Source organism: Trichomycterus rosablanca, chromosome 14 (genome assembly GCF_030014385.1).
Source record: "Trichomycterus rosablanca isolate fTriRos1 chromosome 14, fTriRos1.hap1, whole genome shotgun sequence".
Lineage (NCBI taxonomy): Eukaryota > Metazoa > Chordata > Actinopteri > Siluriformes > Trichomycteridae > Trichomycterus > Trichomycterus rosablanca.
The window spans coordinates 36,833,000-36,845,182 of record NC_086001.1 but is presented as its reverse complement, the minus strand read 5'-3'; the positions used below and the strand labels follow the sequence as shown (position 1 = coordinate 36,845,182).

General features: G+C 47.0%; 1 protein-coding gene across 1 annotated transcript; it reads left to right on the top strand.

Annotated features, from left to right (window-relative positions):
* The first annotated feature begins 675 nt into the window (after nucleotides 1-675).
* Nucleotides 676-12,154, top strand: col9a1b (collagen, type IX, alpha 1b). The gene is made up of 31 exons (XM_063008475.1): nucleotides 676-738; nucleotides 1,000-1,062; nucleotides 2,357-2,392; nucleotides 2,476-2,538; nucleotides 3,887-3,940; nucleotides 5,213-5,248; nucleotides 5,354-5,377; nucleotides 5,481-5,534; nucleotides 5,987-6,040; nucleotides 6,150-6,185; nucleotides 6,271-6,327; nucleotides 6,410-6,463; nucleotides 6,555-6,608; nucleotides 6,691-6,744; nucleotides 7,266-7,319; nucleotides 7,394-7,447; nucleotides 7,537-7,590; nucleotides 7,729-7,782; nucleotides 7,866-7,919; nucleotides 8,056-8,100; nucleotides 8,204-8,311; nucleotides 8,516-8,569; nucleotides 8,691-8,762; nucleotides 9,984-10,019; nucleotides 10,155-10,199; nucleotides 10,292-10,324; nucleotides 10,400-10,546; nucleotides 10,906-10,960; nucleotides 11,047-11,235; nucleotides 11,327-11,404; nucleotides 11,613-12,154. Exons 1-31 carry the CDS (start codon nucleotides 676-678, stop codon nucleotides 11,804-11,806), a joined length of 2,028 nt encoding a protein of 675 aa, XP_062864545.1. The 3' UTR covers nucleotides 11,807-12,154.
* Nucleotides 12,155-12,183: the final 29 nt, after the last annotated feature.

Here is a 12,183-nt window from a genome sequence, read left to right as displayed (position 1 = left end):
TATTTTTTACATGATATTATTCACAGTACCCATACTGTAGGACTCTTGTTGTGTTCTACAGGTGTAGTGAATGGTACATGTCACTGTGTGACTATTACACGCTTTAATAAGTTTTTTTCCGCTTTACGCACTTTATAGACGCTCCCTTAATTTATTAACGGAGATGAGCGTCGCGTTTAATAAACAGCGTTAAATAAAGTAAATTAAATCACCAGAATTATTTATTTATTTGATCCTTTTAATTGTTTTTTGTTTTTTATTTAGTGCAGATTAAATTCGTGTCATTTTATTGTAATTTTATTAATTTTTGATGCTTATTGACAGAAAACGAGACGAAAAAAGCTCAAATATTCGGTATAAAACGTATTAATGAAATAATTAATTTATTTAGAATGTAACAATCTATTTACACCCCAGGACCAACGTGTTTTACTGTGAGGTCAAGTGTCGCACAGTTGTCAGATTCCCCGCTGTAGGTTCGAATGCGTTCCCCAAACCCACCGCGTTCCCATCCAATCAGCTCCCTGCGCTCCCGACCTCATACATATACATGAGGACAGAAGATGTTTTTGGTGGTGGCTTATTTGAAGCGGATTCAGTTGGGCGGTTCGGCTCCGGGAGGTTTTCTGCCCGAGTGATTCCATATCGCGGTATTTTGCGGCGGATCGGAGCACCATGAATCCCGGTGCGCTTTTATCGGTGCTGCTTTTGGGGATCGTGCTCATCGCTTCAGCTCAGGTAGGTAAACGTGTTTCAGAGTTCTTTAAATGTGAATGTGTACTTGGAGGTGATTTGCTTGCACCTTGAGGTTCCACTGTTCCATACATCATGCAGAGTTCTAGCTTTGGAGAACAGTGTGAATTCTGCAGGTACTTGGGTTCCTCTGGTTCCTCAGGTTCATCATCACTGTACATTAATATCTAAAGGTGGTTATTATCGAGCGTGGGCACCCTTGGCGCACCTACTGGAATCTGATGCGATTTTATCACTTGTTAACAGAGAGCTGTGGGTCCAGCCGGCTCGCCAGGCCCTGCCGGTGTTCCAGGAGTCGATGGGATCGCGGTGAGTCGAATTTTTTTTTAGGACACACAAGGTCTCAAGGTCTTGGAAGGTACATAAATCAAACTGAGAAGTCAGGACTGCGCTGACGTCCGGTTCTGATTCTGGTATCGAAGGTCTTACACAAGCCCAACGCTCACTCACTTTCTTAACCGCTTATCCGATCAGGGTCACGGTGGGGTGCTGAAGCCTTTCACAGCTCTCCAATGGGCTCAAGGCACACAGTAACACCCTGGACGGGGCGCCAGTCCATGGGAGGAAACCCACGCGCACATGGGGAGAACATGCAAACCCACAAACTCTTGCTGTGAGGCGACTGTGCTACCCACCGAGCCACCGTGTCGCCCGGCAAGCCCAACACACCTTTATTTATTTATTACTGAGAACCCAGGATGAAGCATGGCTGATCAATCAAGCTTTGCAGCTCAGCTCAGGTCTAGTAATGGACTAGTAATCATAAGGTTGCCAGTTCAAGCCCCACCACTGCCAGGTAGCCACTGTTGTGCCCCTGAGCAAGACCCTTACCCCTCAGTTGATACGAATATACAGCACGCTATTTCTTATTACCTTGTTATTACACCTGTTTGTGTTGGTGCACGTGTGTATTGTTCAAATCCCAAACTTCTGCATATTTATTCCTTAATTGAAAGATTTTAACAGTTTAGGGAAGGCCCTTTCCTGTTCTAGTATGACCCGTGCCCTTATAAAGACGGGAAGAAACTCCAGTGTCTTGCACAGAGCTCTGAGCTCAGCTTTGCTCAACAGCTCTGGGATGAACCAGAACATCGACTGATTGATCGGTGCCCACTTATACTAATACAAACGCTGTCAAATTTTGACTGAATAGGCACAAATTCCCACACACAGACACACTTCATACATTAAAGTGTCGTGAGAAGCTTTTCAGAGGAGCTGTTGTTCTAGCTCTTGTTTTTGAGACAGGACGTCTGACGAGCTCACGGTCAGGCGTCTGAATACTTTCGGCCTCATAGTGTAGGTAGTTAGGTAGGTGGTGTGTTAGGAGAGCAGTTTAGGGAAGGCCCTTTCCTGTTCTGGTGAAGATTCTAGTGTGAAGGAACTTCTAGTGTGGTGAACTGAACTAACCCTAACCTTAACCCTGACCCCAATACATTTTGGTCCAACTTCGGCGCCCGACCTCACTTTGACTGAACGGGTGCAAATTCCTGAAGCCACCCTCTAAACTCCAGTGAAAATCCGTCCTAAAAAAGCAAATCCATGGATTATGTTATATAAGCCGAGGTTCCGTACTAAGGGTCCACATTTTTTGTGCTTCCAGGGTGAAAGAGGCGAGGACGGAGACGACGGTTCAGCTGTAAGCAACCCTATAAATATAGAATCAAATCCTTCGATCTTATAAAATCAACTCATACGCTGTTTTATTTTCCTGATTTTAAGGGAGTTGACGGTGATCCTGGGAAACCGGGGTCGTCGGGTCTTCCGGGGCTGCCCGGAGCTGACGTGAGTATCCCAAATCTGCTGATACTTCAAAGTTCTGTCGTGTTCCTGGAGTTCGAGTGTATGCTAAGGGTGTAATCACAATATAAATTTTGTGGGGGGGGGGGGGGGGGTGTGGACACAATGCCCCCCTCCTACCCCTCAAAATATACATATACATCCACTCACAAGCTTGCGTAACGGTAGGATCAGTCAGAGTTCTCCAAGAGTCGTTCAGTTGTCGATATGGCAGGTAGATTCGGTCCCTCGACCCCCATCGATGTTTAATCCATGGCTACGTCCCTGGTCTACAGGACGGGAACTGATCCTTTGATCTGATCTTCTGAGGTCCGTCAAATATGCAGGGAATTTCTCATGCTCGGCTGAAGGAACAAACCCAGGAGGAGCTTCCACCTCCACACAAGAGCCTTTTTGTCTGCACCTAGCTAGACAAAGCAAACGGGGAGCAAACGTCTGGCTCCTGTCTAGCATCCACACGTAGGTGCTGAAACCTCAATCAGGCAGGAGTTGCTCAACGTCGTGACTTCAACAGTTTTTTTTTTTTGTGTGTGTGGGGGGGGGGGGGGGGGGGCAGAAGTCTTACCCCTTCAGATTACATTTGGCAGGTATGCGGGAACGAGGGCTGTGTGTACAGAGGTCAGAGAGGACGGCTCTCCATGAGGAATCCTCACGTTGGTGAGGAATGGCAGTCTGAGACGGTCAAACATCCTGACCCGAAGAGCTCAATCCAAAATCCAGCAAACACTATGTGGTCAAAAGTATGTGGACGCCTCCCACCTGTTTGCCTGCACAGAGCCCTCCAATTCAACTCGGATTCTTCCAAGATCAGTCCCCGACCTCACTGACCAATGAGCCCAAATTCCCACAGTCTTGTAGCAAGGCTTCACAACAAGGTCATGATCAGGCGTACCAATACTTTTGTCCTTTCAAAAGAACTGGAAGTCACTTATCACAGGAATACATGCCGACCGACCGGCCCTTCCTACCTTAAACTCTGTGTGGATGCCCGGCCAGGTCGCCGACTCTGCTGAGGTTGGAACTCCTGAGTTCTAGCAGTGAGATGGTGACTCTCCATCAGGATCTGAACGGGCACCATTGAGACTCCACCCTGGATCAGCACCTTTCCCTTTCGTCCTCAATTTGGATGTATCTAATTCTCTGCCAGTTGCGCGACACCCACACCGGACAGGAGCGGATTTGAGCGTATGAGGGAACATATACCTCAATTACACAGTAGGAGTCGCTTGTACAGGAGCAAGTACCTGACCCCTCCACTCATAGTGGTGGCACGTAGAACCAGCTTCAGTGTCTTTGGTTTGATCCTGACCTTATTTGCTTCTGTTCTCCTCAGGGTTTGACCGGCCCCAGGGGAGACGCTGGGCCTGACGGACCTCCCGGACAAAAGGTAACCATGAAACCAAAACAGGAACCAAGGGTTATTACTGACAACCATATTTCTAGCTTTAGCCATAGAACCCAGATCCAAAGTAAGCGAAGGCTAGCATAACAGGGCTTGTGTTTGTAGCTTTGAAGACGCCACGGTGCTGCATTTTTATGCAAATCTCCAGCTGTGTTTCTTGAGGTTCGATTCCGCCAGCCATCCGGCTCACAGTGTGAGGCCGAGCGTCCCCTTTAATAGCGGTTTTATTAAGGGGAATCACTTTCGTTAGAGCGTCTATATTCGTAGCTCTTGCATGAACCCTCAGATGAAACAGGGTACAGTCTTGCAAACTTTGGCGCTGGCAGAGGCGGCTCTGTGGCTGGGAGACCCGAGACGGACTTAGTCGCAGGCCCCAGTTGGTCGCTGGGAGACACCTTTGGACGGGAGGTCCTCGGCTCCCAGACAGAACCGAGGGACGACTTTCAATGGATCGCAGAGGTGGAGCTGCTCTGCCACTCAAGACACCTTAACCCAAAGTCGTTTTGCACCAGGTTCAAGATAAACTTGAGGCGCGCAATCGGCTCATCTCGCCAGGCTATGCCAGACCAACTGATACTTACAACTTTATCTGTACTCAGGGTGCCAACTATTCTGGAGTATTTTCCTTAAGGTCTAGTGTTAAAACAATCATAGTGTAAGAACTACCCTAATATTAGAACTACCCTTGTGTGAGAACAACCCTAGTGTTAGAACCACCCTAGAGTAAGAACTACCCTAGTGTGAGAACAACCCTAGTGTTATAACTACCCTAGAGTAAGAACAACCCTAGTGTAAGAACTACCCTAGTGTAAGAACTACCCTAGTGTAAGAACTACCCTAGTGTTAGAACTCCCCTAGTACCTGGTACCCTCTTGATCTTGATCTGGGACAGTGGTAGCCCATTGGATAGAGCTTTGGGCTGTCAATCGAATAGTTGAGGGTTCCAATTCTGACTCTGCAATGCAGCCACTGTTGGGTGCTTAAGCAAAGCTTTTAACCCTCTTGGCTCCAGGGGTGCCGCATAATGGCTGACCTCGTTCAGACCCTATAAATAAAGGCGTTCTGCTCCAGTGAAAATACCTCATTACCCAGTTGTTGATATGGCAGAAACACAAAGGTAGAATTGCGCCCCCTGTGCCCCCATGGATCTGTGGCTATCTTTGTCTTTCTACGAGTACCTACTATGTCAAGGTCCTGACGTTTTCATGTACGGTTTGCCTGTTTGACCATGAGACACTAAGTTGTGTTTTGATTTAGGGGGAGCCTGGGAAACCTGGACCTCGTGGAGAAGCTGTGAGTATGAAAGATATTACGATAAAATATTACGTTGGATGTACTTGTCCATCATTTCTAGGTACCACTTGCTCCTCGAGTTTAACGTTCCATCTTGTTTTGTAGGGTGTCGGACCTGATGGAGCTCAGGTACGTTCTACGTTTGTCCTGTCTCATCTACAGTACGACAGAACTTAAATGTTGTGTCTACATACTTACCAGAACCAAACGTTTTTATTTATTTCACGGACAGGGACCACCCGGACCTGGTGGACTTCCCGGAGAGCTTGGGAAAAACGGCCCCCCTGTGAGTAAATCTTCCATTTGCAGACATATCCGTGTCCCAAGATAATGTGGCACCATAAGGTTTGGGGGAGTTCCTATGACAGAGGTACTACCCTGGAGAACTCTGGGAACCCCGCTACCAGGCAAGTTCCGCTAGTCTTGACCTGCCGCTCAGAACTCGAGGAAGACGAGCATCAAGGCTCTTCCCTGTACCAGCACCCAAGTGGTGGAACGAACCAACTACATACTTGCATACACACAATCACCTATCTGCCCCAAAGTATATCCACTCCTCACCAGCTATGTACTTGCACCCATACACACAATAACCTTTTTGAACAAGTAATCCCACTCCCACCAAGTACATGCTTGCATACACACAATCACCTGTCTGTCCCTCTAATTAAAGACCTCCATCACCTCTTTAAAACTAAAATACGCTTTGTCCTGACTTGCTGTATGCCTGCTCGACAGGGGGCTTTGGGTGTCAGAGGACCACAAGGACCCCGTGGGTCACCAGGACCTCGCGTAAGTACCTTACTCTCAGCCATTGTATGGCGCCATCTATAGATGGACAGCCCGAAGCTCTACCCACTAGGCTACCTTATGTTCACTGTATTTGTGTTTGTGGCTTTAGGGTGCAGCAGGAGCTCAGGGTGGAACCATGGGGCTGGTAAATAAATGCACAATCATTCCACTCATTTATTTCACGTTAACATTGAAGTTGGCATGTTTAAAATGTCTTTCTTGCCTTTCAGTGCCCGAACGCATGCCAACATGGTGCGCCCGGGTACCCTGGACTACCCGGCATGAAGGTGAGCAACGGGTTTTGTTAACGTGCCGAAAGCGACTGGTTCGACTGCGGTGATCACAGTATTTTTGGAAATTGTTTTACAGGGCCACAAAGCTGCGAAGGGGGAGGTCGGAGAACCTGGTAAACAGGGCCACAAGGTGAGAACCTTCTAGACTCCCTAAAGAATGAAAGAATGGAAGAGAGTTTGAAATCATTTTGCTTTAACTCTCTCTCTCTTGTGTTCGCCAGGGAGAGGAAGGAGACCAGGGTTCTCCCGGAGAGGTCGGATCCCAAGGCCCGACCGTAAGTGCGCCGACCACTCGACAGCATCTACAGCTTTTATACATCGCAGCGCTTCTGAACTCTGGTTTGGTTTTCTTCTCAGGGTCCACAGGGAACTCGAGGGGCGACAGGAATGATGGGCGCCAAAGGAGGAATGGCAAGTAACTTCTAGTAACGATCCAAGGGCCAGAAACTGGAAGGGTGAAAGGGACACTCATCTCGGCCAGGGACATAAAGTGCTTACTGGCAACACTGGGTGCAAGTCCAGGCTGCAGATCCATTCCTTTACTTACCCTTACAGGCCACACAAGGTGGCCACAAACTTATCTTAGACTGTAACCACAACAAAGGAACCCAGGAACCTTTCAAGTTTAGGTTGACCCACTCTACCATGGGTCTAGATACGGCACCACATATGCTGGGACCACATATGCTTGGGAACACTGGCCAAGATGAGGTTTTGTGAAGGTGGTATAGAGTCCCTGTCAAAACTATCCTTAATACACCTTGGTGACATGTCGATATACAGCTTGAAGATGAGCAGCTACCTGGTAACCCCATGACCTGGTCATCTGCTTGCAGTCGGAACAGCTGATCTTTAGGGTCCTTGTTGAGAACGAGGTGCCACTGGGGTGTAGGCTCTACCATAAATCCAGTTACTTCTTGGTTTTCTTACAGGGAGCTCGGGGGAACGATGGACAACCAGGTCCTCAGGGTGTCTCAGGAGCAAGTGTAAGTGCTTCCAAATGAATGCTAGCTATCGGTCACTCAGATGTGTCCTGACTGAGGTTCGTTTATTATTCCAGGGTGATCAAGGCCAGAGGGGGGTAATGGGAGAGCGTGGACCTCAAGGGGAACAAGTAAGTATGAGGATCTAGAACTCCGGGTCTTCTCTAGGACTCAAAGTCACCCAATATGAGGCCGTAACATTCTTGTTGTCTGTTTACAGGGATCCCAGGGGGCAAGAGGGATTACTGGTCTTCCAGGTCCGAAGGGTGACGGCGTAAGTAAAAACCCACATCCTAGTGTTGGGGCAATCTCTTCTGGGTCTAAATCAGGGAAGGCTGGATGGCTAGATCACAAAGCGTGGTGCAAGCGCAATATGCCACCTTACACCTCTAATATATTTATTATTTGTTAGGGTTTGCCCGGTGTAGACGGACGTGAAGGAATCCCAGGACTGCCCGGAGCCAAGGTAGAGTACCATCCGCAGTATTTAAGAGTTAAACTGGTTAATCTGGCCATATGTGACGATTTAAACATCTGCTTTTTACTCAGGGCAACTCCGGGAAATCTGGAGCACCGGGTGAGGTCGGACTGCAGGGACTCCCGGTACGTTTGACTCCCTTGCGTCACTTGTTTTATGGTTTTATGTCACTACATTTATGATTTAGATAAAAAACGACTCAAAAACGAGACATTTGATGCTTTATATATTTTGGATATTTTGATATACTTGTATCTGTAGGGTTTTCCTGGAGTACAAGGATCAAAGGGAGCTTCAGGTGAAAAGGTAAGGGAATTAAATAATCTCATATATAATGTCAGTAATCAAGGTCCAAGTTGAAACCAGAGCTGCGTCTCTCTCACTTTTGTGTACCGTCTTCTATATGCAGGGCCCCGTCGGACAGCCTGGCCTGCTTGGAACTATGGGATCGGCTGGAAAAGGGGGAGAACGTGGAGAACCAGGAGAGGTCGGGCCTCTTGGGCCTGTTGGTGGACCGGTGAGTACACGAGTAGAGCTATCCGCCACATCTGCCAAACCAGGATCCAAGAGTCCGGTGGTGTTGTGCTCTACGCTACACAGGCTGCTTGGACATGGTTTGCTTTGATTGCTAGTTCCAGACCAGTTACAAGGGGCACAAAATAATACTTAACACTTAATACTTGATTTGATTGGGTAACTTTGTACCTTTGCACGTGTTTAGGGAGACCGAGGTGAGCCTGGACCGGCTGGACCAATGGGGAAACCAGGAGCCAGAGTAAGTCAAGTCCAGAACCTCCTTCTGTGTAGTACTGGCAGAAACGTAGGGAAGTAAGCGAATAAATAAATAAATAAATAAATAAATAAATAAAAGTGTATATTATTAATGCTGTTCTCAGGGCCCTAAAGGTGACTTGGGTCTGCCTGGATTCCCTGGATCCCCGGGTGTACCTGGAGAAAAAGGAGGAAGGGTAAGGACTACAACACAAAAGATGCACTTGTGAACATTTATTTAATTTACAATCAATTTTATTAACAAATATATTAAATTTTATAAGATATAAGTTAAACATTTATTAAATTTGATCGCTAGATTAATTGATATTCGAGCTGAAACGTTATGACGTCACATATACATCATAATCATATCCATAAACGTACAATGGTGGATACGGTGCCACATAAAAGCACAGAATGTCCACTTTATTTTTAGTTTTTAAATGTATTTTAAGTAATTTTAACTTAAATTATACAGGCTAATGTGCGCTAAATGTAATAAATGTAAAAAAAGGACTCCTTACCTCAGCTTCTCTTCCTCAAAATGACACAAGAATTCGCTCCTTGTGTTGTTTTATTGAGAAATAATCAAAAATTCTGTTAAAAATCAGCATAAAAAACGAGAAAAAACATAAATAAATAATAAATAAATAAAGTTTACGTTCGCAAAACCTGACGGAACTTATATTTGGACTCTGATTGGTCCAGAGACCTGTCAGTCAAGTCTGTAGCGCAATCAGCATAAAAAACGAGAAAAAAACAGAAATAAATAAAGCTTACGTTTGCAAAACATGACAGAACTCATATTAGCGGAAATCCGAGGCTCTGATTGGTTCGTAGACCTGTCAATCAAGTCTGTAGCCCAATCCGGAATGAGGAACCAGTGCAGTACAATACAGGCACGTCAGAGTGCTCGGTTCAGAGATGGAAAGCCATCAAGGTCATAAACGTGTCAAATGACGTCACTATACGCTACTAATTACACTCATCACGTCACTACATGTCCAATTTAGAGGTGACAAAGAGGCTCATGAGGAATGACTCCATATCAGAATGAGCGACTAGCTAAAAATGTAGCGTAGCGATAGTAAACAAACCTGGTGCGCAGGAATCAAATGTAGGGAATTAAAATAGGCTTCCATATTTGGAGTTTAGGGAAGGACCTTTCCCTGTGCACAAAGCAAGGGCTACAAAAAAAACCCTCCAGTGTCCTGCACACAGCAGCTCTGGAATGAACCGTAACATCAAGATGAACGGGCACAAATTCCCATACAGGGAATTGACTTGTCTTGTCAGAAGCCTAGAGGTCACTCTGTTTTAATAAGGTGTCCAAATACTTTCAGCCACGTAGTGTACTACTAACCTGTTAGCTTGCACTTGAAACAGAACTAATTCTCCTTGCACTGTCTTCACAGGGTGAGTCGGGTGAACCAGGACCCAAAGGAGGACAGGTTAGTTTCATTTGTTGGATTTGTGGATTGCTTTTTTTATTTCAGAGCTAGACCAGCTCTCGAAATGGGTCTCTGACAGTCCCGGCACCTCTACGTTTAACTTTTTGGCGTAACATGACCATATCTTTGTTCCAGGGGGAACCAGGTGCTGAGGGAAATCCTGGAGACAAAGGAGACGTCGTAAGTAGAGCGACACTGCCGAAGAGAAAGTACGCTGATATTCTAGGGTCACTGTTTTATGAAACACATTATTTTGTGTCGTTTCTTCTCAGGGTGATGCCGGGAAGTCTGGTCCTAAAGGAGAGGTACGTTTAGTCATAAGGCTTTGTCTCGAAAGTAAAATATTTAACAGTTTTAATGCTCGTCTTTAATCATTTCAGACCGGTAATCCGGGAGAACCAGGGAACAAAGGTCCTGAGGGGGCACGTGGGCAGCCTGGAATCGAAGGACCCACTGGTAGCCCCGGACCCCGTGGTGTCCAAGGTGACAGAGGATCTCCAGGACCTCGAGGCTCCCAGGGTCCAGCGGTGAGTAGCCTGAGTGGAAGGGAGAAGGAATTGATTGGCATACCTGCCTCACCCTCCAAAGTTGGTGACTGTTGTGTAGGAGGGTAACAGCCCTCTACTGCTGACATCTGGGGACCCAGGGTTCCAATCTTGATTGGCTAATGTCCGAGGGTAGGCTTGGCCGAAATAGCCTAGCCACTGGGAGGCACACACTTGTCCGAAAAGGACTAGGAGGATTGCCTCAGGAAGGGCGTCTGGAGTAAAAACTGCGCCGAGGCTAGTATGCGGACCTGATCCTTTGGTCACATCACCAGGGTTTGTCTATGTTAAACGTAACGTTGCTAATTCTTTGTTTGGTCAATGCTTTACTGTCCTTTCAGGGAAAGGAACCAAATGATCAGCACATCAAACAAGTCTGTATGCGAGTAATGCAAGGTAATAATCGTCAAGACAAAGTACTGTTCACTGGGTAAGCAACTCTGTGGTTAAACGAGATCTTTCATCTTTGTTCGGTCTTCCAGAACAACTAGCACAGTTAGCCGCCAGTCTGCGGAGACCCGAGTCCGGAGCTCCCGGGCTTCCCGGCAGGCCCGGACCTCCTGGTTCTCCTGGTCCCTCAGGAGACAGCGGTTTCCCTGGACAGGCCGGTGCCAGAGGACTCCCCGGCCTTAAGGGACCACCTGGACCGATCGGTCTGAAAGGGCCTAAAGGTGCGTCGATGTTCAATTCTTTTGTGCTAGCTTATTTAAGAGTTGTTTTATTGTTTCTCCTCAACCGCCTGTATTTCTACATCATTTCCAGGTGAACTGGGAGACCGAGGAGACAGAGGACAGACAGTGCGAGGTCCTAAAGGGATGCTAGGACCGCCCGGGTTGCCAGGTCAGTGTAAATCAAACAGAAATATTAATAAGCTGAAACAGAAAAGAGGCTCACTAATGTTTTGGGGTGATTTGCTGGGTGCCTTGAAGCTGTGCTGAGCACAATAAAACTCACCCCAGTATCAGAAAGAGAACAAACCTTATTTGAAGATGAAACACAGTTGGGTTAGGGTTAGGGTTAACAGCTTCCATATTTTGATGTCTTTCAGGCGAACCTGGTAAACCCGGCTACGGCCAGGATGGTCGCGACGGACCGAGCGGTCCACCCGGTGTTCCCGGACAGCCCGGAGTCCCCGGACCCCCTGGCTCCGCCGGCCCTCCCGGCTACTGTGATCCGTCGGCGTGCAACCTCAGCATGGGCGTTCAGTCCCAGACGGATGTCAAGGGGCCGGCCGGGAACTGAATTTCCTCTGGAAGAAGGGGACTACAGCAGAAAGGACTGAAACGTAGAACACAAGATCGCTAGAGCTTGGGATACGTCGGTCGTGGCAAAGTGGAGGGTGCATACAACGAGCTACAGCGTAAAACCGAACCTCCAAATGTGGTCTCCAAAATGTGGAGACTGGGTTATAAAGAAGAGGAACTATTTTGTTACCTTGCAAAAAAAGTATCGTGACAATTTATTGAGGTATCCAGGTGATATGGTCACATCGCCAAGCCCTAAACCCAAATAATGTACTATACTGTGTTTATAAATATGTACAAAGATTTAAGAAGTCCTGTTAATACAATAAAAGGGAGTAAAAAGGGAGTTCTTGGTCTTTCTCATCTTCTGAGTCC